Raw genomic sequence first — 21,673 nt, 5'->3', positions numbered from 1 at the left:
TCACTTCCGGTCTCGGCGCCCGCTTCCGGCGCGATCCCGCAAGCTCCGCGGCGAGGCGGGCGGAGAACCAGGGTCGGGGGTCGGCGGCCACGGTGCGGCAGGACTCGCTGCTGCCCTCGGCGCCGTCGCCATGGGCAAGAAGCACAAGAAGCATAAGGCCGAGTGGCGCTCGTCGTACGAGGGTGAGGCGGCGGACGCGCTTTGTGACGCTGGGAGGGCGGACGGGCGGGCGTTCGAGGCGGCGGGGATCCCGGGGACGAGAGCGGGGATCCGGGGCGCGCCGGCGGGGTCTCGGGGCCGCGCCTCTCAAGCGTCCGTCTAGCTCTGGCCGCATCCTGGAGAGAAGCGCTGAGCACCTCTGTGGTTCTTCGTCCGTGTTTCCCGAGGTCTTCTCCCGCCTTTGCCGCCTGTGCCCTGGTCCGGCAGCCCCTGGTCCCGGTGTCAGGGACGCCGCACGGGGACTGCTGCAGGACAGGAAGGAGGTGACCACAGGCCAGGACCTGGGGGTAGAGGATTGTGCGCCTGGGCCCCAGGCGTGGTCTGGCTCCTCCCCCCGACAGTGACCCAGAGATCTCCCTGCAGCCCCCCTGAGAATGTCTGTGGGCGAGAGGGAGGGAGCACTCCACCTGTCTTTGCCCCCAGCAGCATCTTTCGCTGTTGGTTTTGGCATTCCCCTGCTGTCCACCTGAGCTTAGCCGATCCCCCCACCTTCCTGGGCCTCTGTGTCCTCCCCATGACACCCCACCCTGGGCCCACCACGCTGCCGACAGGGCAGCAGTATGCGCCTCTGAGCGCCCTGAGCACACACGGTGAAGGTCGCCTGCGTGTCCACAGACTATGCAGACAAGCCTTTGGAGAAGCCCCTGAAGCTGGTGCTCAAGGTTGGAGGAAGTGAAGTGACAGAGCTCTCAGGGTCCGGCCACGACTCCAGTTACTACGATGACAGGTCAGACCACGAGCGAGAGAGGCACAAGGAGAAGAAGAAGAAGAAAAAGAAAAAGTCGGAGAAGGAGAAGCACCTTGACGATGAAGAAAGAAGGAAGCGAAAGGTGAGCGAGGGCGGCCAAAACCCCTGGGGGGCAGGTGGAGCAAGGGCTTCCTGGCCTCCGGAAGCGAGTGTTCTGTTTCTCGTAGGGTGTAGGGTGCGCCGTGAAGAGGTCGGTTGCTTCGGTTTTGGCTCTTTGCGCATCTTTTCTTGTCTGGCCCCTGGGGGGCAGGTCTTTGAAGGGTGGTGGCCTGGAGTAAGAAGGGGCTCTGGAAGAGGACTTTTCTCTCTTAGCTTTCCCTGAGGAACGCGAGGTCTGTTAACAAGTACTTCGTTGCTCTCGCTGCCTTGACCCTGCCTCACAGGAAGAGAAGAAGCGGAAGCGGGAAAAGGAACACTGTGACACAGAGGGAGAGGCGGACGACTTTGATCCGGGGAAGAAGGTGGAGGTGGAGCCGCCCCCCGACCGGCCTGTCCGAGCGTGCCGGACACAGCCAGGCAAGTGGCGGCGTTTTCAGAGACGTCCTGGAGCTTCGGAGCTTGTCGCTGTGAACTAGTGGTTGGCATCCGCCCTTCAGCTCTTGGGAGAAGCATAGGAAGGAAGGAACAGCATTTTCTCTCCCAGGGCCTCACACAGAGTAGCTGGATGGACCTAAAGTTCTTGCCATCCTCTCTGAACTCCTAGAGCAGGGCTTGGCCCACCACTGCTGGCCTTTTTTTTTTAAAGCCCAGGAGCTAATGAGAAGCTCATTGTGGACGGGAGGAGGCTAGTGCTGGTATCAGTTATTCAGGACATCATCCCCCTGGGAGCTATGCTGGCTGCAGCAGAGGAAGGCTTCTGGAGTGCTCGGGACGCTCTGATTTGTGCGTGGTCGCTTCCCTCAGAGGCTGTCAGGTTGTCAGGAGGTGCTGGACTGGAGGCGGGTTTGTCCTGCAGGTGTTTCTTCCTTGGCTTGGGGTCTGGCCACCTTTGAGTTGCCGGGGTGGGGGCAGGGGAGGTACTGTATTGCAGTGTGGGGTTGCTGCTTCCTGGCAACACCCTCTCCTGCGGGAGTCATTGCTGTAGGGAACAGGCAGGACTCAGGGCCCTTGGGCCTGCTGTGGAGCAGAGAAGGTCAGGCACAGAGCATCAGTGCCTCAGATGAACGCGCCTGAAGTTACTACAGTTACTAGTACTTGCTAGCTTAATCTGCCCAACGGCCTGTTGGAGAGCATACGTTTAGCACCTGCCCCAGTGTACCTGAAAAACTCACGATCAGACGATGCTCTCTTGGACCTGTCCTGATCACTCTCAAGAGCGTCACTCTTGGGACCCGCAGGTCTGCACTCGTGTTGCCCTTCAGCCCAGAAGTGAGCCATTTCCCCAAGGAGCCCTGGTTGCTTGGCGGAGAACAGCATTCAGAATGCCAGATCTGGGCGCTGGGTGTGGGCCTTGGGGGACAAAGCTAGGGAGGACCATTTAATACATACTCTTGCGGAAGGAAGCCTGTACCGACATCTGCGTTCACATTCCCTGAAAACCGTGTTTTTCACGCTGTGGGCCCAGAGACGTGGTTAACAATTGGAGTCCTCACGGGAACTCTCATTTTTATCCCCGTTTTACAGATAAACAGAGGCGTGCCCAGAAGTTTAGGCCCGTAAACGATATCAAGTACAATGATATCGGTGCATCCAGGGTCAGCTTCTATGTCCAGAGCCGTCGTCTGCTGCTTCATACCTTGTGTGGAATGTCCCAGGCCCAGGAGTGCTGGGGGCTGGAGACAGGGTGATGAGTGATGGCTCTACGTCACTGTTTGAGAGGGGTGTTGGCAGTCTGAGGGTTTAGGGGACCAGTGTTGTGGGTGCCTTTTTTCACCCTGCTGAGCTTTGCGGGATCTGCTTATCTTTTTTTTTTTTTTTTTTTTTTTTGGTGATATGCGGGCCTCTCACTGTTGTGGCCTCTCCCATTGCGGAGCGCTGGCTCAGCGGCCATGGCTCACGGGAGCAGCCGCTCCGTGGCATGTGGGATCTTCCCGGACCGGGGCACGAACCCGCGTCCCCTGCATCGGCAGGCGGACTCTCAACCACTGCGCCACCAGGGAAGCCCCCTGCTTATCTTTATATCCAGTTCTCATTTGAACCCGAAACATTGTAGAACAAGAAATAGATAAATAAGTATTACGAAATTGGAGTTTGCTTTCTGGTGAAGTGATACCAAAATCCTTTTGTTCAATTTTATTTTTTTACTTTTGAAATCGTCAGCTGAAAATGAGAGCACGCCTATTCAGCAACTACTAGAGCATTTCCTCCGCCAGCTCCAGAGGTAAAGAGCTTTTCTAAAGGGTTTGTGCTAGGGGACATCTGAGGTGTCTTCTCTCTCTGGTGTTCTTGCCTCACCCCTGTCACCTGTAAAGCAGGCCCTTCACCTTCACTGGGTAACGCTCGGTCGGGGCGGTGGGGCACTGCCATGTGGGAGCAGAGCTGGGAGGGCTCGAGAACACCTCCTTCATCTCCTCTGAGTCTGCACCGGTTGTCAGACGCCCTGATGTAGAGTCATGGCAGGAGCCGGGATGGTAGTTTTGGAATTTTCAGTGTATCCAAAATACCACAGTTTTAAAGAGCATAAATTTTAATTGTTATTTTTAAGAAACAAATCTTAAAATCTGGTTAATTGTATCAGATTTTTAACTGGGAGGGGTTTTGTTTAGAAATTTAGATTTCAGGGTTTTTCCAGTTTAAATAAAGATGTTTGTGTTTTCAGAAAAGATCCTCATGGATTTTTTGCTTTTCCTGTCACGGATGCAATTGCTCCCGGATACTCGATGATAATAAAACACCCGATGGATTTTGGCACGATGAGAGACAAAATTGTAGCTAATGAATACAAGTCAGTCACGGAATTTAAGGTAAATTCATTTCAGCTCCTGAAGTAATTGTTAGGAGGCTCCATGTGTCTTCATGTGCGGTAGACACTGCGTACATCTTAGGTTGTTTCCAGTTCCAAGTTTTCGTGGGTGTTTCTACGTTGGGTTGACGTTTCGCCAGCATGGGGCTGGTTGTACTTTTCTCAGTATTTTGGTCTAGAAGCTGGCCTGTACGTTGCGTGCTAGCAGACGTGTTTCTTTTTAAGTTACTGTTTTTGCACAAACGGACGTGTTGGGTCAAGCGGGGATGTGTTCGTTTTGGCCTGGCCCCAGAATGGGTATTTTTAGAAACATAATTTTCCTTATCTTAGTAACCGGGAGTTTAAATTTTTTAGGATAACAGATCTTCATGTCTCCTGACTACTCTGTTCCTAACTCCCTGTTTCTCAGCACTGGCTGTGAAAGGGAAGAATTGCTTATTGGCTTTCAGGTTCGGGGGAAGATCAAAACAAATGCTTGACAACATTGACAATAACGTCACTTAGAAAAAGGCTTTAGGTTTCTTAGGTTCTGTTAACTTCGGAAAAGCTTGGCTTTTCTGTTTCTATTTACTGGAGACCTTACTTACTGAAAGGGTTTGCTGACCTGCAGAAACAGCACAACAGACTAAAGGGAGGGTGGGAGAAAAGGCAAGTTTTCATAGGAAAGTCAGGCACGGCTCCTGTGGGCAGGTGGCTAATAATGACCCATGTCCTAGAGGCGACCTGTCCACCCGCAGGCCCCTAATTTGGCCACTCGCCCAGGGACAAAGCCAAGACGTGTCCTCCAGAGAGTGTTCTGAGCCTGTCACAGTTGGGCCTTGTGACAGAGGGACTTTATGGCCTCGGTCCCAGCCCTGGGGACAGCGGCACCGTGACTTGGTAAGGACTCCAGGTGGTACATGCTGCGTTAGCAGTCGTCCATCCTGAGGTCTGACTCACCTGTGACAGGTGTACCCTAAGGAATTTGGCTAGGTGGTAAAATGCTGATATTTCCAAGCATTTACTTTTATTGTAAGTTTTTCACTAAGGCTCTTCTTTATTTTAGGGGAAAATGTTTTTCTAATCGTACTAGAGTCACTGTCCGTAGACAGAATTTTAAATCCTATGGAAAAATCCCAGAGGTAGAGGACATGCCCACCTCTCAGTTAATCCCTCTGCTTTTGCTTAAAAGAACTGGTTGTTGGTTTTTGTTCCTATTAATGTCTGAGTTCCTTCCAAAGAGAGGGAATAGGGTGGGTCAGGAAGGAAGCAGAGGGAACCAGCATTTTACTCCTGTGAAATGTGTGTGTCACGTTCAGAAAGAAGTTACACACGTTGGCAAGCTTCTCACTGGAATATTTTTCATACAAGTAAAGACCGATGAACAATTACGAAAATTTCTCAGAGTTTTTAAAAAGTACTCTTTAATTACTCAGCCATAAAAAAAGAATGAAATATTACCATTGGCAGCAACATGGATAAACCTAGAGACGATCATACCTAGTGAAGTGAGTCAGATAGAGACAAATGTTACACGACGTCACTTGTGGAGTGTAAAAAATGTAACAGTCTATGTACAAGACAGCAGCAGACTCACAGGCATAGGAAACAAACTACAGTTACCAAAGGGGACAGGCATGGGGGGGGAGCCTAAATTTGGACTTTGGGACTAACAGTTACAGACTAGTATATATAAAAAACAGACAGGCAACAAGGATTTACTACATAGAACAGGGAACTATATGCTCAATATCTTAATAGGAGTCCATAGTGGAAAATCACCTGTGAAAGTTCGTATAAATTAACAAAGGTTACTCCTTGAATTAGAGAGCCAAATTGTTTTCCACTCTGTTCCAGCCCCTTCCGGCCTCTTGATAGAAACCTCAACTCTTTGTTGTTATCTGTGGTGTTTCAAACTTGATGCATTCTTTTTTCTTCTCAGGCAGATTTCAAACTGATGTGTGATAATGCAATGACGTACAACAGACCCGACACCGTGTACTACAAGTTAGCTAAGAAGATCCTCCACGCGGGCTTTAAGATGATGAGCAAAGTAAGGGACCCTCTAGCAGCGAGCGAGGAGCCTCGGCTGTGAGCGTCCTCCTCCACGGTCCTTGTACCTAAACAGAAGCTCACAGCGACTGGCATGCTCCCATCCATCCGCCCCTGGCCACGGCGCGGGCCCTCCGCTCTAGGGTAGCCCCCCAGCCAGCCGCCCTCCCCACGCCCCTCTCCTGCAGGCGCTCTCTGCTCTCTGCTCCTGCCCCAGCTGCAGGGTCTCGCGTAGGGTTGGTGCAGAGTTCCGGAGCTGTTGGTCTCACTGGGTCGCAGCCTGCGTTGCGGGCTTGTTTTACGTGGTTGCCTCTCTGAATCCAGACAGCCATCCCGGGCATCCCAGGTGGCTTCCCCGACCTCTCCCGTGAGCCAGGCTGCATGCGTCACGCATCTAGGACCAGTGCCTTGGGCCTGACCAGCCCGTAGGTGAGGTGCATCCCCGCCAGCTCTGAGCACTCCCGGCCAGTTGGCACGCCCTTTGGTGCCGCACCCCGTGGCAGCTTAGCTGTTAGGCCAGGTGGGGCTGTGGCCACCCATCCCATCCCATCGTCATGGTGCCTTGGCCGGAGGGAGAGGTAAAGTCCCTGCTGCTCTGTCCTTTCTGATTCTAGGAGCGGCTGTTAGCTTTGAAGCGCAGCATGTCGTTTATGCAGGACATGGATTTTTCTCAGCAGGCAGCTCTTTTGGGCAACGAAGATACAGCCGTCGAGGAGCCTGTTCCTGAAGTTGTGCCCGTACAAGTAGAAACTGCTAAGAAATCCAAAAGGCCGAGTAGAGAAGTCATCAGGTACAGGACTGCCCGCCGTGGGGGCCAGGGCTCTGTGGGGAGCAGGTGACGAGCTGGGCCTCGCGGGTCTGTGCAGCTGCCGTGGGCAGGCTGCCTGCGTTGCTGGCGGGAGAGTTTGCTCTTTGGAAGCCGAGGGCCATGTTTGTAGCCGCCGGGCTTTCAAGGCAGCTGGGACAGGCCCTGGACCCTGTGTTCAGAGGGAGGCGACCCTTCTTCCCTGCCCACCTTGGGAATGAGGTGGCCGCGGTGGGTGCAGGGAGTGTCAGAAGACCCCGAGCCCCGGGGTCAGTTGTGAGGGGCGCGGCTCTCTGCTCCGTGACCCACACTCTCCGCGTGCCAGTGCACAGTGACTCGTCCTGGAAGAGAGTCACTATCACCCTGACGGACCCCCGCCAGCCGGCCGGCCACACACACGCTCTGTTCCAGGTGTGGTTTGGCTCTGCGGTGTCCACTGCTGACCAGTCGCTGCCATTCCCACACTCATGCTCTGTGTGAATATTTGCTGACCCCTCACTCCCAGGACATGCCCTCCCGCGTAGGACGCGCATTGGCGACCTGGGCTTGCCCGTTGCAGGCTCTGCGCGCGTGTGCTGCTTCGGGCAGACAGCTGCGAGAGGGCGGGCTCCCCGCGCCGGTCGCTGTGAGCCTGGGCCTGAGCGAGGGCCTTCCGCAGGCTCGAGAGCCCCAGGAGGGCTCACCCCAGCCCCACAGTTCCTTGCAGGGGCTCGGCGCCTCTGCTTCTAGAGCCTTCCACCGGGAGGGGGCGGGGGGCGCCTCCCTCGGGCGCTGGCAGTCCGCTCTTCCTCTGCCTCTGCGGTCTTAGGCGCCCTGGGTCCTGGGGGGCTCTCCAGCCCGGGCTCACTGCCAGCGCCCCAGCCCCTCGTGGGATTGTCACTTTTTTACTGGCGCCTCGAGTGGCACTAACCCGTGAGGCCCCTGTTGCTCTTAAAGTGACCGAAACGCGTAGCTGAGACACAAGAAACGTGGAGCATCTGCTTGGCTTGTACTTTCTCGTCTTAGCGGAAGCGTCGGAAGTAGAAGGAAGGGAGTTACAGTGCGCTCTGCGCTGCCCTGTGCCGCGCCCTGGCGTGGCATGAGGGACGGACTGTGGGGATGAGGGGTGAGTGTGCCCACGTGCGGCCCGTTGACTCCTGCCTGTTTCTGCCTCATAGCTGCATGTTCGAGCCGGAAGGAAACGCCTGCAGCCTGACCGACAGCACCGCGGAGGAGCACGTCCTGGCCTTGGTGGAGCACGCGGCCGACGAGGCCCGGGACAGGATCAACCGGCTGGTCCCCGGTGGCAAGGTAGCACTCCCGAACGGGATGGCTGTGTTTCTGCCAGGACAGTGGCACGGCCGTCACGAGCGAGAGGTTAGCCGGTCATTATGAGCATGTGGTCGGAGTCCCGCTGGTGTCCGGGCGGCGCTGTTGTCACCGGAGGGGTCAGCTCCTCGTCCCCACTGGCCGTGGTAGCCTGCTGGCCGGTCTCCCGGAGGGCAGGGGGGGACTCCAAGGGCACCTCAAGGACAGGAGGGGTGTGGTTGTGTGCGGGCTGCCTGCCCGCAGGGGCGCTAACCTCTGTCCCCGGGCCGAGGCCAAGCCGGCCAGGACTCTCCGCTGTAGGTGAATCCTTTCCCCTGTGTGCTCACGCGTCTGTGACCCAGGTGTGAGCCTGTGCGGAGGGCTCTGCCCTGCCCTCCTCTGAGCACCTTCTCTCTCAAACACAAGGTGTCCTCCCTCCGTGCATCCGATAGAAATAGCGTGAATCTCACACGCGTGCGGCTTTAAACCTCCTAGTAGTCGCGTTAGCAAGGACACAGATGAGATTAACCCTAGTGTTTAGTTTGACGTGATACGTCTAAAATTCTATTTCAACGTGCAGTCTGTGTAAAGACGTATTACAGCTTTACTTTGTATTTTTGTACTAAGTCTGGGAAACGTGTTGGAATTTACATTTTACGTAAAGAAGTTTGAAGTGGTAACAATTTGAATGTGTCGGGTTATATGAAATACGTTACATTTTACGCCACGTGTTTCTTTTTATTTCCAACGTGCCTTCTAGAAAGTTTGAAGTTGCCCGTGTGGCTCACGTGGTAGTTCTTTCTGTTGAGCTCGCTTGTCTGCACTCCTGTGGCCTTTCAGCCCTGGAGTCAGCATTTCTCTAAGGAGCCCTGGTTCCCTAGAGGAGAGCGGCATCCCAGACCTAGACCTGGGCCCTGGTGGACAAAGCTTCCAGGAAGGCCCCGTCCGTCCGTACAGCCTGTACTGACGTCCGTGTTTACGTTCACTGAACACCGAGTTTTCACACGGAAACGTTCAATTCCGTGGGTCTGCTTTGCTTTTCCCCCTTACAGTTTCGCAGTTCCACCGTGAGAAACCCGACTTACGTCGCCTCTCCATCCCCCTCTACCCCGTGCCCTACTCACCCTGCTCGGACGCTGGGCCCCTCGCACACACGGACCCACACGGCAGCCTCCCCTTCCTGGGCCCTCCCGACAGCCTGTGCAGGGGCTGCTCTTGCGCGCAGGCTGGTTTTCAAACGGAGATGAGTTCCCACGGGCGTCAGAGGTGGATCTCGGGTCTCCTTGACCAGGCCCCGACCCAGCTCGCTGTGCTCGGGCCTCTGACTGCTGGAAAAGGCTGTTTCTAGGGTTCGCTCTCTGTCTTCAAAGCTCCTGTTTGGAGCCCATCCCAGAAGTTCTGCGATCGCACACGTGTGCACGTGGCCTTTGTTCACAGGGAAACGAGTAACTTCGTGGCCTTTTAGGATTCAGGCCGCCCTCGGAGGCCTCTGTTCTGTTGGTGTCTCGGTGGAGCCCTGGGCCAGGGGGCCGGGGCCATCCGGAGAGCGGGCGCTCAGGCGTGCTTCCTTGCAGATGGGCTACCTGAAGAAGAACGGGGACGGGAGCCTGCTCTACAGCGTGGTCAACACGGCCGAGCCGGACGCAGACGGTGAGCGGCTCACACGCGCTCCCCTCACCTCTGTCCCGTTCGGTGACCTTGCACCTCACGGCCTGCCCGAGATGCCCCTTTTCCCTGGTCACGACGCTGTGGTGAAGTGTAGATAAAGGCGTGTCCAGTCTCCCACACAGCGGGACGCAAATGTGGTCAGTGGACCGCGGGCGGCCGTCCAGTGGGGCCGGAGATGCTGGTCAGACCTTTCGGACCAAGGGCCCCAAGCCCCAAGTGCTTGGGGTCGCGCTCCCCAAAGCTGCAGCAAGGCCCTGGGAGCTGGGTTTGCTTCACAGCCCAGCTGAGGCTCCTCTGTTGGAACCGGGGCACTGAGCTCTGCCCGCCCTCGAGGCTAGAACGAGGCAGGCGTCTGCCCCACACGACCTGCCTGGCAGCTGCATCAGGGAAGCTTTCGAAGGAGGCAGGAGCTTCCTTGAAGGGAGGGTCCATCCAACCTGTACGGCCACGGCTGTGGTCTTTAAAGTACTTTTACACTTTTCCATCTTCTGGAAAAGTATTTCAAAGGCTTGTCACACACACACAGCAGGTGAAACACCCCCCTTGTTCTCACCTGCGTGGATGTGGGACGGCTCTCACGGCCCAGCGTGCCCCTCGGTGCTTCCCCGCCACCGCCAAGATGAGCAGGGTCACTCAGTGTCCTCTGATGGATGAGGGGGACAGGCGCTGGCCACTGCTTTTGACCTTCAGTTGGAGTGAATCATAACGTTCTCGTTAGAAGAGAACAGGCGAGCTGGTCAACACTTAGCAAGAGAACATGAGAGGGAGGTTCAGATTGGGGATTTGAAGGGTCCTGCTCAGGTCACGTGAGCAACTTGAAGGGCGAATTCAGCGTAGGAATTGCCCTCAGGCTGCTCTGTTGCTCTTGTGACACGTGGCCCGAGGTCTCTCGGAGGTGGTGAGCGGTACCATGGGTTTGGGAAGGTTATGTTGCCCTGTGGTGGGCAGACCGCTGGCCTGTCGTCATGAGAGCTGGGGCACTAAGGTGAGATCATGGTGCAGCTGAGACGAGAGAAAGGCAGCCAGCTTGGTAGATCGGCTGTAGATGGGCACAGGGAGCCCCCGGGCCCGCCCTCCTGCGTGCACCCATCACTGCCTGGGGCTGGGGGCTCCGGGGTCACCTGCTCACAGCCCTGGTGCCCTTGCAGAGGAGGAGACGCACCCGGTGGACCTGAGCGCGCTGTCCAGCAAGCTGCTGCCCGGCTTCACCGCGCTGGGCTTCAGGGAGGAGCGGAGGAGCAGAGGTGAGCGCCCCAGGGGCCCCGGCTCACCGTGTGGGCGCCACGTCCAGGCCTGGTTTGGAGCCTCATCTTACAGGTCAGGTCCCGGGAAGCGCTGGGAATCAGGAGCCCACCGGGCAGGTGGGCAGGTGCCGCCTCTGCCGCTGGGGGGGCGGGGCCTGCACGTGGCAGCCGCCTGTGTGTGCGGTTTACGTTTCCTCCAACAAGCTGTCACGCTTCATCTGTTGGAGGGCTCGCGAGACTGCCTGCAGCGGGGCCCCTGCGCGAAGGGCGGGAGGACGCGTGGGCCTCACGCTGGGCTCCCTGGCTTGTGCGGCTCCTGCGTGACCTCCCCGCCCTCGGAGGACGCGGCGTGGGCGTGGCGCAGGGTCGCGGGGCGTGGCCCGCGTGTGCCCGCAGCCTTGCCGACGCCCTGCCCCGCCCCCCAGTCACCTTCCTGTCCGGTGCCAGCACTGCCCTGTCCACGCACAACAACTCAGTGTTCGGCGACCTGAAGTGCGACGAGGTGGAGCTGCTGTACTCGGCCTACGGAGACGAGACGGGTGTGCAGTGCGCGCTGAGGTGGGCGGTGGCGCGGCCCTTGCGGGCAGGGCTGGGGTGGGGGCCGGCTTGTTTCCAGTAGACCTCCGCGGCCACCGCAGGCGGCCCTGAAGCTCGGGTCACTCGCTTGGTCGGGATTTGGAGGTGATGACGGTCCAGGCCGGAGCCACGGGAGCCCGTGTGTGGGACGGCCGTGCGCCGTCACGGGGAGCCGGGGTCGCGGCTGTCCTAAAGAGGGTCTCGTGGCTGCGCGCCGGCTCCGGCCGCCAGAACAAAGCGGCTCGCACAGCACACACTCACGGTCTCCAGTCCTGGAGGCGGGAAGGCGAGGTGCAGGTGCGGGCAGGGCAGCTCCTCCCGGGGCCTCTCGCCGGCGTGCAGACAGCCGTCCCCCGCACCCTCCCCCGGCTTCCCTCTGCGCATCTGCGTCCTGAGCTCCCTTCCTCTGGGGACACCAAGGTTAGGCCCCCCCCAAAGACCTGGTTTTAACTTAATCACCTTTAAATTTTAAAGGCCGCATCTCAAAATAGTCACGTTCTGAGGTACAGGGGCTCAGGGCCTCAACGTGTGAGTTTTGGGAACGCGGTTCAGCCCCAGCTGTGATTAAAATTAGGGATAGAGTATTGCATTTCTATAGGACTGTTTTCGTATTTTTTGTTTTCTGAGACAAAGTAAAAGTGGATCATTCTTTTAGAATTTTTGTGGCTTTCTATGGGGAAAGTAACGATTTTGCTAGGCTCTGAGAAATAGAGTCTTCCCATATCAGATCTTTGTTTTATTCCAAAGAGAATATGGAATATCTTTGAAGAGCACACAACAAGAAATCAGTTAGCTCCTAACACAGTAAATGAATTCCTAACCCTGATTTTTGTGCGGAAACAGAAGTGAAGGTGAAGAAGCACGGAGGAAGCTGCAGGTGGGAGGCTCGTGTCCCGAGTGGTTGGCCCTCTCCTCGGCTCAGCTCTGGGGGGACCACTCCCCATGGTTCAGGCAGCAAGTGCAGCCGGCACGAGCTCGCCCCCGGCGAGCTCAATATATGACCTTCCACGAGCTCCTGGACGGCCTACGGATCCTGGGCCGCCTGAACAGCCCAGGAAGCAGGCCGCGCCCTTCGCGGTGCCAGCGCCCCTTCTCCCCCGGGAGAGCTGCTGCTCGGCCCTGCTCCCCACCCCAAGGCTCCTGGTGGAGACTCTCCGGGCCCGCGGCCCTCCCTGCCCCACGTGAGGGCCTTTGCAGTCCGGGGCCCCTGCTGGGACTTGGCCTGGCTCTGCGGCTTGGGCTGTGGGTCTGTCCCCGGCCTCCTTTCCAAATTTGCTGTTTCGTCTTGTTTTCGATTTTCAAGCATTCACACGGTCCAGAGATCAAAATGACACTCAGGGTGCACGTGGGGAGTCTTGCTCCCGTTCCTGCCGCCCCGCTCCCCAGCGTGGAGCCCTCCGCAGCACGCTCTCCTCAGTCTCCCTGTGTTTCTAAATCCAAAACGCGCAGATAGGAGTGTGCTGCTTTTGTGAAAGCTAGCGTGAGCTGTATCGGGATGCGGATACGTGTTCTTCACTTTGCTCTTTAGCTCTTCTGGGTCCCGGGCCGCTCTGATGAAGACTGTTCTCCACTCCCCAAACCGCTGCACCTGGAGGGCTGTAGCGCTCAGCGAGAGCCTGTCCTGTGGGGGCGTGTCTGAGGGGCGTGCAGCCAGGATGGGGCGTGGGCACGGAGGGCGGCTTCCAGCCTGTTTTCTCGCGGCCCTTCCCAGCCTGCAGGAGTTTGTGAAGGATGCCGGGAGCTACAGCAAGAAGCTGGTGGATGACCTCCTGGACCAGATCACGGGCGGGGACCACTCACGGATGCTCTTCCAGCTGAGGCAGGTGGGTGCGCTGGGCCACTCCTGTGCCCGCCAGACTGGGCGCTAGGGGATGTGCTGTTTTTAGGTGGTCGGTGGCTGTTTCTCCCTCACTGGTTATTATTTATTCTTTGTTTTTACTTTAGTCAATTATCTTTCAGAGAAACTTACAGAGTTCCTCTCTGTCTGGCACGTATTCTCCATCACTCTCTAGACCTACATTTCTTTCATCTGCTGTCACTTTCCTTCGTCCTGAAAACTTTCCTTTGAAGTTTCTTAAAGGACAGATTTGCTGGCTACGAATTTACTCAGCTTTTTCTTTATCTGAAAAGTGTCTTCATTTTCCTTCGTTTTTGAAAGTCACCTTCCCGGTGTGGAATTATAGGGTGACATTTTAGCCTCTACTTAAAATGGTCGCTTACTCACTTTGTTTCTGAGGAAGTGTCTGCAGTCATTTTTATCTTTGTTTTCCGTTTTTAATGTGTCTTTTTTTGGTCAAGATCAAGGATTGGCAAATTTGGGCCCATAAGCTAATAATGTTTTTTACAGTTTTTGAAGATTTAAAAGAAAAAAAGAAAAACGTGCTACAGACCGTGCGTGACCACAAAGCTTCAGATATTTGCTCTCCAGCCATTTGGAGAAAAAGTGCTGCGTGTTGCTGTAGATACTTGAAAATTATAGTTTCTATAACTGACTTACATCCGTTTACTTTTGGTGTTTTTTCGTGTGCTTTTCTTGTCTTTATTCTGCTTAACATTTGGTGAGCTTCTTGGGCTTCTCGGTGTATAGTTTTCATCAAACTTGGAATATTTTCAGCCTTTATTTCTTCAAATATCGTTTTTCTTTTTTGTGTGTGAAGTCTAGATTGTGCTTTCATTTCTTTATCATTTTTTTATTGAAGTATATAGTTGATGTGCGATGTTACGTAAGTTTCAGGTATACAATATAGCGATTCACAACTTTTAAAGTTTATATTCCATTCCTAGTTATTATAAAATACTGGCTCTGTTCCCCGTGTTGCACAGTACATCCTTGTAGCTTATTTGTGCAGAGTAGTTTGTACCTCTTACTGCCCTATCTTGCCCCTCCCCCTTCCCTCTCCCCACTGGTTACCACTAGTTTGTTCTCTGTATCTGTGAGTCTGCTTCTTTTTTGTTGTATTCACTGGTTTGTTGTGTTTTTTAGGTTACAAATATAAGTGATAACACACAGTATTTGTGTTTCTTTGACTTATCTCATGTAGCATAAAATCCTCCAAGTCCATCCATGTTATTGTCAGTCGTAAAATTTCGTTCTACGTTACGGCTAAATCGTACTTCGTTGTATGTATATGTGTGTATGTGTGTGTGTGGATATATATATATCTATATATATCCACACACACACGCACGCACCCACATACACCACATCTTTTTTATCCATTCATCTGTTGATGGACACTTAGGTTGCTTCCATGTCTTGGCACACATAAATAATCTTCTATGAACATTGGAGTGCACGTATCTTTTCGAATTTGTATACATTTTGGATCTATACCCAGAAGTGGAATTGCTGGATCACGTGGTAGTTCTGCTTTTAGTTTTCTTGAGAAACCTCCATACTGTTTTTCCACAGTGGCTGCACCAACGTACGTTGCCACCAACAGTGTGGGAGGGCTCCCTTTTCTCCACGCCCTCTCCAGCATTTGTTATTTGATGACAGCCGCTCTGACAGGTGTGAGGTGATCTCATTTTGGTTTTGATTTGCATTTCCCTGATGATTAGCGACGTTGAGCATCTTTTCACGTGCCTGTTGGCCATCTGTAAGTCTTCTTTGGAGAAATGTCTGTTTAATTCTTCTGCCCACTTTTTAATTGGGTGGGTTGTTTTTCTGATGTTGAATTGTGTGAGCTATTTATGTATTTGGGATATTAATCCCTATTGGTCATATCATTTGCAAATATTTTCTCCCATTCAGTAGGTTGTCTTTTTGTTTTGTTTATAGTTTCCTTTGCTGTGCAAAAGCTTTTAAGTTTAATTAGGTCTCATTTGTTTATTTTTGCTTTTATCTTCTTTGCTTTAGGAGACAGATCCAAAAACAAAACTATTGCTACGATTTGTATCAATGTTCTGCTTATGTTTTTTTCTAGGAGTTTTATGGTTTCTGGTCTTACACTTAGGTCTTTAATTCATTTTGAGTTTATTTTTGTATGTGGTGTTAGGTAGTGTTCTGATTTCATTCTTCTACATGTAGCTGTCCAGTTGTCCCAGCACCGCTTGTTGCACAGACTGTCCTTTCTTGCATTGGAAGAAGTAATATGGTTAAAACGGCCACGCTGTCCAAGGCAGTCCACAGATTCAGTGCAATCCCTATCAAAATACCAGTGGCATTTTTCCCAAAACTGGAACAAATAATTTTAAAATTGATATGGAAACACGAAAGACCCCGAATAGCCAAAGCAATCTTGAGACAGAATAGCTGGAGGTATCACACTCCCAGACTTTAGACTGTACTACGAAGATAGAGTAATCAAAACAGTGTGGTATTGGCACAAAAACAGACACACAGATCAGTGGAACAGAATAGAGAGCCCAGAAATAAACTCACCCACTTGTGGCCAATTTATGACAGAGAAGGCAAGAACAGTTTGATCAGTTTTCTGAATGAACTGTGTTCAGAGTGGCATAATTTCAGATGTGCCGAAGCATTAATAACATCCAATAGTGAGATGTATGCGTCAGCAGGAGTTCATGTGAGGAAACAGATGGTAAAATAATGGCAGTGTTTGTCTGCTTAAGAGTTGTGAAGCTGTTAACACAAGCGAGTCTCAGAAACATCATCTTGAGCAAAAGATCGCAGATGGAGAGCGTGCAGGCTGAGTAACTTTCTAGGTTCATCCACAGAACTAGGGTGGTTTCACACAGTGCTTCTGCCAGGTCACAGGACACGGCTCAGTGCAACCTTTGTGCTTGGTCAGAGTGGTGGTCACAGGGGTGGTCAAGTGTGCGCCCTCCCCTGGCGCTGAGCAGGCCAGAGAGAAGGGTGCCTGGCCTGTGGCCCCATCCCTGCGAGGGCGGTGGTACCACAGGCGTGCTCTGTCGGGATCCAGCTGGTCTCTGGATCTCTCTACCTCCTGGGTTAAACCGTTTTCCAGGTTAAACCATTGGCTGTTTTTCCAACGTCTGACTTTCCTCTTTGGTGTTCTGCCCCCAGGGATGCAGACGCAGGTTGGGGTGCTCTCCTTGGTGTCCACCTCACCCCAGGGTGGTCTCGTGAGCCGGGCCGCACGGGCCGTGTGGTTCACAGTGCAGCACGACCCCACGAGGGCCAGCTCGGGGCAGCGGATGAGCCGCGTCCACCTCATGCGTGGGCGACTGGATGAGTGGTTCTGTGTAAAACTGTTGTGGAACACTGGTTCTTGTCTCTTTTGCTTTGCAGAGGAGAAGCGTTCCGACGAAGCCTCTGGATGAAGTAAAGGTGCGTCTCGTGGACAAGTTAGTAGAAACCTAATTGTTTGGGTTCCCATGAGGACAGTTGTGTTTGGCCTTTGAAATGGTTGAGATATTTTATTTAGAAACTGGCTGCGTTGCTGATGAGGAATCTTAAGTGGTGGTCCCCCCATCCCGACTGTGATGACTGGACTGAGGGTGTGGGCACAGCACATTCCTCCAAATTGGACAGAGGGATTCACGGGCTGGAGGGGCGGCCCGCAGGGTGAGCAGGGGTCTTCCGGTCCTCCCAGAAGGTGGGCTCGCCGGCGGACACGTGCTGTCAGCTGGGGCATCCTGGGGCCTCGCCAGCGCTGGGGCGGGCACTCTCTGAGGAAACGCTCCGCTGCGGTCCGGCCATGGTTTCCTCATCCTGCCCTGGGGTGACTTGGAGCACTTGTGGCCCCCAGCTTTGCACACGGCCATGTGGGCAGAGATGCCAGGACTCTGGGCAGGGTGTGGGGGCCTGGACTCCAGGGGTCACCTGGCCTTGGTGACCGGGGGGCCCACCCAGGGCAGAGCGTCAGGTGCCTGTCAGGTGGGGGCCCTTGGATGGGCAGAATTGGAGAAGGTGCCAAGGGCATCTCCCCTGGGTGCACGGGGCAGCCAGGGTTCTGCTCGGGTCTCTGTCTGGGTTACACAGACACGTGTGGGTGCCGGCCTCACACAGTCTGCGAGGAGCTGGGATGGGCTGCAGGCTGCCTTGGCAGGGACCCGGCCGCTCTGGCCCGCAGCAGGGCCTCCGTGGGTCAGCCCAGAGAAGGAAAGAGAGTGCGCTGCTCTGGAATCTGCCGCGTTATCTGTTAAGTTCCTGGAAGGTAGCCTGGCCCTTCAGGTCTTGGGTCTCTCTCAGGTCCCCTCAGCGCCTGTAGGTCCCCAGAGACCAGCCGCCTTCATTGCTGGTCCAGGTACAGGCATCCACTGGGAGCTCACCCCTGGGCTGCGGTGTGGGCTCTTCGGGTGGACACGACGCGACAGGCCTGGCCTCCCCGTGGCTGGCAGGCCGTTACATCCGTGTCAGCTGCCTCTCCTTTCCTGTCTCACATCGCTTGTCTCCTGCAGGCGGGGGACCCTCTCGGGGATGGTGGCCCCGCCCTGGACTTCATGGCCATGAAGTCCTACTCGGACGTCTCTCTGGACATCTCCGTGCTCGGCTGTCTGGGTAGGTTGTGCCGGGCACCTCCCGGCGGGCAGGGTGGCTCGGCCCTGCCCATTGGCCGCACGATGAAGACCCCCATCCTCAGGACCCCCCAGGTGACTCCAGATGGGGCCCGCCTTGGGAATCGTCTGCTGGGGTCCCGCCCCCGGTTAGTGCAGTGGTGTGCTCCCTACCGTCGTCCACGTGTGCCCACTGGGCTGGCCCCGTTGGGGAAGATGCCTCTGTGCTCCCCTCGGCTCTTGTGTGCCGACGAGGCCCTCCCAGCCCCTCGTGGCCAGTGGTTTTCATGGTGCGTCTCCTCCCCTCCCCCTTCAGACCTGCTGGACGTACTGTGCGTCCCCTCAGTGGTCTCGCCAGGGCAGTTCCCCCAGGGGACCTGTGGCAGCCTCTGGAGACGTCTTTGGCCTCACACTTGGGACCTGGTGCTTCTGGCCTCAAGTAGACAGAGGCCAGAGGTGCTGCTGACCGCCCTGGAGCCCCAGAAGAGCCCCAGCAGGAATGGCCTGGCCTGCGGCTGGGGGCTGGGTCCGCGCCCCGCCTGCTGTTGGAAGTGGACCTCGTCACCCCGTCGTGAAGGGTGTCAGGCAGCCTCGCTCCGTCACGCAGCCTGGCAGGCCCTGCTTCTGGTTGAAGCGCGTCAGACCCTTGGTGTTCAGCGCGGTTGTGGATAGGACTGCGCTCCAGCCTGCCGTCTGGCTGTGTGCTGGTTTCCCAGCGGTTCAGGGGTCCCCAGGACCACCCCCAGGTGTGATTCCTTAGGACCCCAGGACTCGGAGGGGCCTGGGGGGGTGTTGCTGCGGGAGACCCGGCCCCAGCTGCCAGCGCCCTCCCCACGAGCCCCCAGCCGGAGCTGTGACGACCGGCACCCTCTGCCTGGCCCAGCCCCGGCCCCAGACTCCCAGCAGGAAGGCGGGGGCCCAGGACAAAGCACACCGTGGCCCAGACGGTCTGGCGCGGCGCCCCCTCGGTCACTCAGGCGGTGGGAGCCGGCCAGGGGCCGGTCTGGCTTCTGACAACTGTTCTCTTTCCTCTCGTGGAGTCCGAGGCTTTCTCCACTTCACCTGGTTGTGGTAGTTTGGTCACAGCAGCCCTGGTTGGTTCTCCTTTAGGTTTATTCTTCACGGGGTGCGTTTCGTCGTTGGGCCTGGGGGTTTGGAGCTGAATGTGGGGAGTCTGGCTGTAGTTCTCCAGCACCCTCCTGAGCCCGACTCTGCCCACCTGCCTTTGGTCTGCTCTCTGCTTGGTTTCGGGCCGTGGCGGGCGAGTCCTGGGGGCGCTGGGCGCCCTTCTGCTGACCTGTCAGTCTCCTGGGCTCGCCGTAGCTGCCATTCTTTTCACCCCCAGAAGCTCCACCGACTTTTCCTGCATCGTCCCCCTCTTGCCTCCGGTCACGTGTCCTTTGCCTTTGGAACACGCGGTGCGTGTTCCTAATCTCTGTCCCCGCATCTCACTCGCAGGGCTGTCCCCCGGTGGGGCTGCGTGTCCCTGTTTCTCTGCCTGCATGGGCGTGGCTGGTGGGATGCGCTGGATTTAGTCGGCGCCTTTGCACGTGCCAGGCGCTGTTCCGATGGTCGTTAGGCAGCTTGGAGCGTCGGGCCCTGTCTGGGTTTTTCTTAGGCCGTCTTAGGGTACAGAGCCAGGTCAGTGCAGGGCGGACGTGGTCCCACCATTAGGCCGCGCCCTTCGGGGGGCTTGGGCCGCAGGTGACCACAGCATGTGTGCGGCTCTTGACCCCCCAAGAGGCCACCCTCACACTGGCGCAGGGCAGGCTCAGCCAGGCGTTTGTCGTCCTTGGTGCGTGTGGTGACGTGGCTGCGGGTGGACGGGCTGGCCGGCCTCCACATCCCATCGTCCCGTGTGTGCAGGGAAAGTGAAAAAGGAGCTGGACCACGACGACAGCCACCTGAGCCTGGACGAGACCACGAAACTCCTTCAGGACCTGCAGGAGGCGCAGGCAGAGCGTGGGGGCTCCCGGCCGTCCTCCAACCTCAGCTCCCTGTCCAACGCCTCTGACAGGGACCAGCGCCACCTGGGTGAGGCCGCCTCGTGCAGAGTGGCGTGGGCCGCAGCCGGGAGGGCCCTGGCCCCTGGGGTTCCCGGGCCAGGCGGCTGCACTGAGGTGAAGGCTTTGGGTGGGACTCAGTCTAGGGATCTGGGGGCTTGGCCGGAAGGTGCTGCAGGTCCCGTGTCAGGAGGAGCGCCCAGCCGTGGACCTGCCAGCCTCCAGAGTGAGGGATTGGGAACGTTGCTTTCTTTCTGCTGTTCCTACTTGTGGTCCTGAAGCCCCGTGTGGACAAGTGTGTTCCTGCAGGACCCTCGTGTGGGGAGAGCACAGGACCTTGCCTGGCCTGGGAGTCCTGGTGAACCAGTGAGGGTGGGTGGGTGTGTCGGGGCCCCGCCCGGACAGTGCGTCTCCTGGCCGCTTGAGCGCGCTAGATGAGTTCTCACCCTGCTGTTGCAGTTCCCAGATACCGACACCGAGTTACTCTTTCAGTGTAACAGAGCTTGGCGTTCGGGGGAGGGGGCGATGAGTGATCACCTGTAGAGGTTTGGCTAAAACTGTCTTAAGGACCAGCATTTTGGTCCCGTTAACCTTGTGATAAAGGCATGTGAAGGAGGTTCCAGGTGACCCTGGGGCAGCTCCAGATATGAGGGCCCCGAGGTCCTGGTGGACTCAGGGTGACACTGGGGCTCCTCCGGAGCGTGGGATTGTCTGAGGCCCCGGCCGAGGAGCCTTCCTTCCTGCAGAAGCAGCAGCCCTGCTGCGTGGAGGCTCGGGGCCCCCTTTCTGGGGCCATCGGGCGGCCCATCCCTGGGAGCCACGGCTCGGGGCTGAGGCCCGGGCTCAGCTGGCTGCAGCCACGCGGACGTTTGTGTTCAGCACACGTGCATTTGTAGCTTTTAAAGTTGTCCCGTGGAGCAGCGATGCCCCTGAAGGAGGGTCGTGAGCTGCGTGCGTGTGGCAGACCCTGGGGTGACACGTCCCTTCTCTCCCGTGATTGCAGGAAGCCCTTCTCGCCTCAGTGCTGGGGAGCAGCCCGAGGGGACCCACGACCCGTACGAGTTTCTTCAGTCCCCAGAGCCCGCAGCCTCCACAAAGAGCTAGCCCCGTAGGTGGCCTTTGGTTGTTTCTTATTTTGTAAGCTTTTATTTGCATGTACAGTTTTTGTCATGAGACGAAGACTTTCATTTTGTCCCCTTTGGCGTGCAGGAAGCAGCCCCGGGAGGTGGTGACTCGTCTGTCGTCATGTTAGCCGCGCTGGGACGCAGCGTTTCTGTGAGTGGTCCTGTGCGTCCTGAAGAGTTGGAGATCACTCGTAAAGGGTGTGTGACCAGATGCCGGGCAGCTGCTGTGGTGTGTCTCTGAGCTTCTCGGTGGCGGTGAAGTCCTCCTCTGTGCCTGTGTGGACGCACCTGTCTGCCCCACGTCCTCTGGGAGAAGCCCTTGGGAGGCAGACGTGGGTGCGTCTGTCTCTGTTCCCTGCGGCATCCTACACGTTCCCGCCCCGCCCGTGCCCCACGTCCCCACGTTTCCCAGGCGGGTCGTGGCGGGGGCCGCGTCGGGGCTGGGAGTGAGGGTAGCGTCCCCGTTCTCTGAGCCTTGTGCTGAGAGGGGCGCCCCCTGCTGACAGCTGGCCTGTCCTGCTGGCCGTGGCGAAGGGTTAAGGGTCCGAAAACGCTCTTTGTTCTGGATGTGTTTACTGGAAGCCTGTTTGTATTTGCAGAATGTAAATACAGGTCTTAATAAAAAGATACACAAAGGGTGTCA

General features: G+C 56.3%; 1 protein-coding gene across 8 annotated transcripts; it reads left to right on the top strand.

Annotated features, from left to right (window-relative positions):
* Positions 1 to 6: 6 nt before the first annotated feature.
* Positions 7 to 21,673, top strand: BRD9 (bromodomain containing 9). 8 transcript variants are annotated; one of them, XM_019951116.3, is made up of 17 exons: positions 8 to 182; positions 835 to 1,049; positions 1,351 to 1,483; positions 3,227 to 3,287; positions 3,726 to 3,870; positions 5,791 to 5,901; positions 6,578 to 6,690; positions 7,863 to 7,995; positions 9,567 to 9,642; positions 10,809 to 10,904; positions 11,330 to 11,462; positions 13,192 to 13,303; positions 16,696 to 16,734; positions 17,808 to 17,907; positions 19,770 to 19,937; positions 20,910 to 21,014; positions 21,116 to 21,673. In XM_019951116.3, exons 1-16 carry the CDS (start codon positions 131 to 133, stop codon positions 21,008 to 21,010), a joined length of 1,788 nt encoding a protein of 595 aa, XP_019806675.1. In that variant the 5' UTR covers positions 8 to 130; the 3' UTR covers positions 21,011 to 21,014; positions 21,116 to 21,673. The 8 variants fall into 8 exon arrangements, with proteins under 8 accessions (XP_073658085.1, XP_019806676.1, XP_019806678.1 ...); XM_019951115.3 differs by having other exon boundaries at positions 6,515 to 6,690; positions 21,123 to 21,673; XM_073801983.1 differs by having other exon boundaries at positions 6,515 to 6,690; positions 21,120 to 21,673.

The sequence above is a fragment of the Tursiops truncatus genome, chromosome 3 (genome assembly GCF_011762595.2).
Source record: "Tursiops truncatus isolate mTurTru1 chromosome 3, mTurTru1.mat.Y, whole genome shotgun sequence".
NCBI lineage: Eukaryota > Metazoa > Chordata > Mammalia > Artiodactyla > Delphinidae > Tursiops > Tursiops truncatus.
This window is presented reverse-complemented; position numbering and strand designations above follow the sequence as displayed.

What these genes read in the sequence shown, in the direction of transcription:
- BRD9 (XM_019951115.3), top strand. Translation starts at nt 131, where the DNA reads ATGGGCAAGAAGCACAAGAAGCATAAGGCCGAGTGGCGCTCGTCGTAC. An exon ending in GTGGCGCTCGTCGTACGAGG is followed by an intron (nt 183 to 834) that starts GTGAGGCGGCGG and finishes GCGTGTCCACAG; the next exon opens with ACTATGCAGACAAGCCTTTG. An exon ending in AGCGTGCCGGACACAGCCAG is followed by an intron (nt 1,484 to 3,226) that starts GCAAGTGGCGGC and finishes TGAAATCGTCAG; the next exon opens with CTGAAAATGAGAGCACGCCT.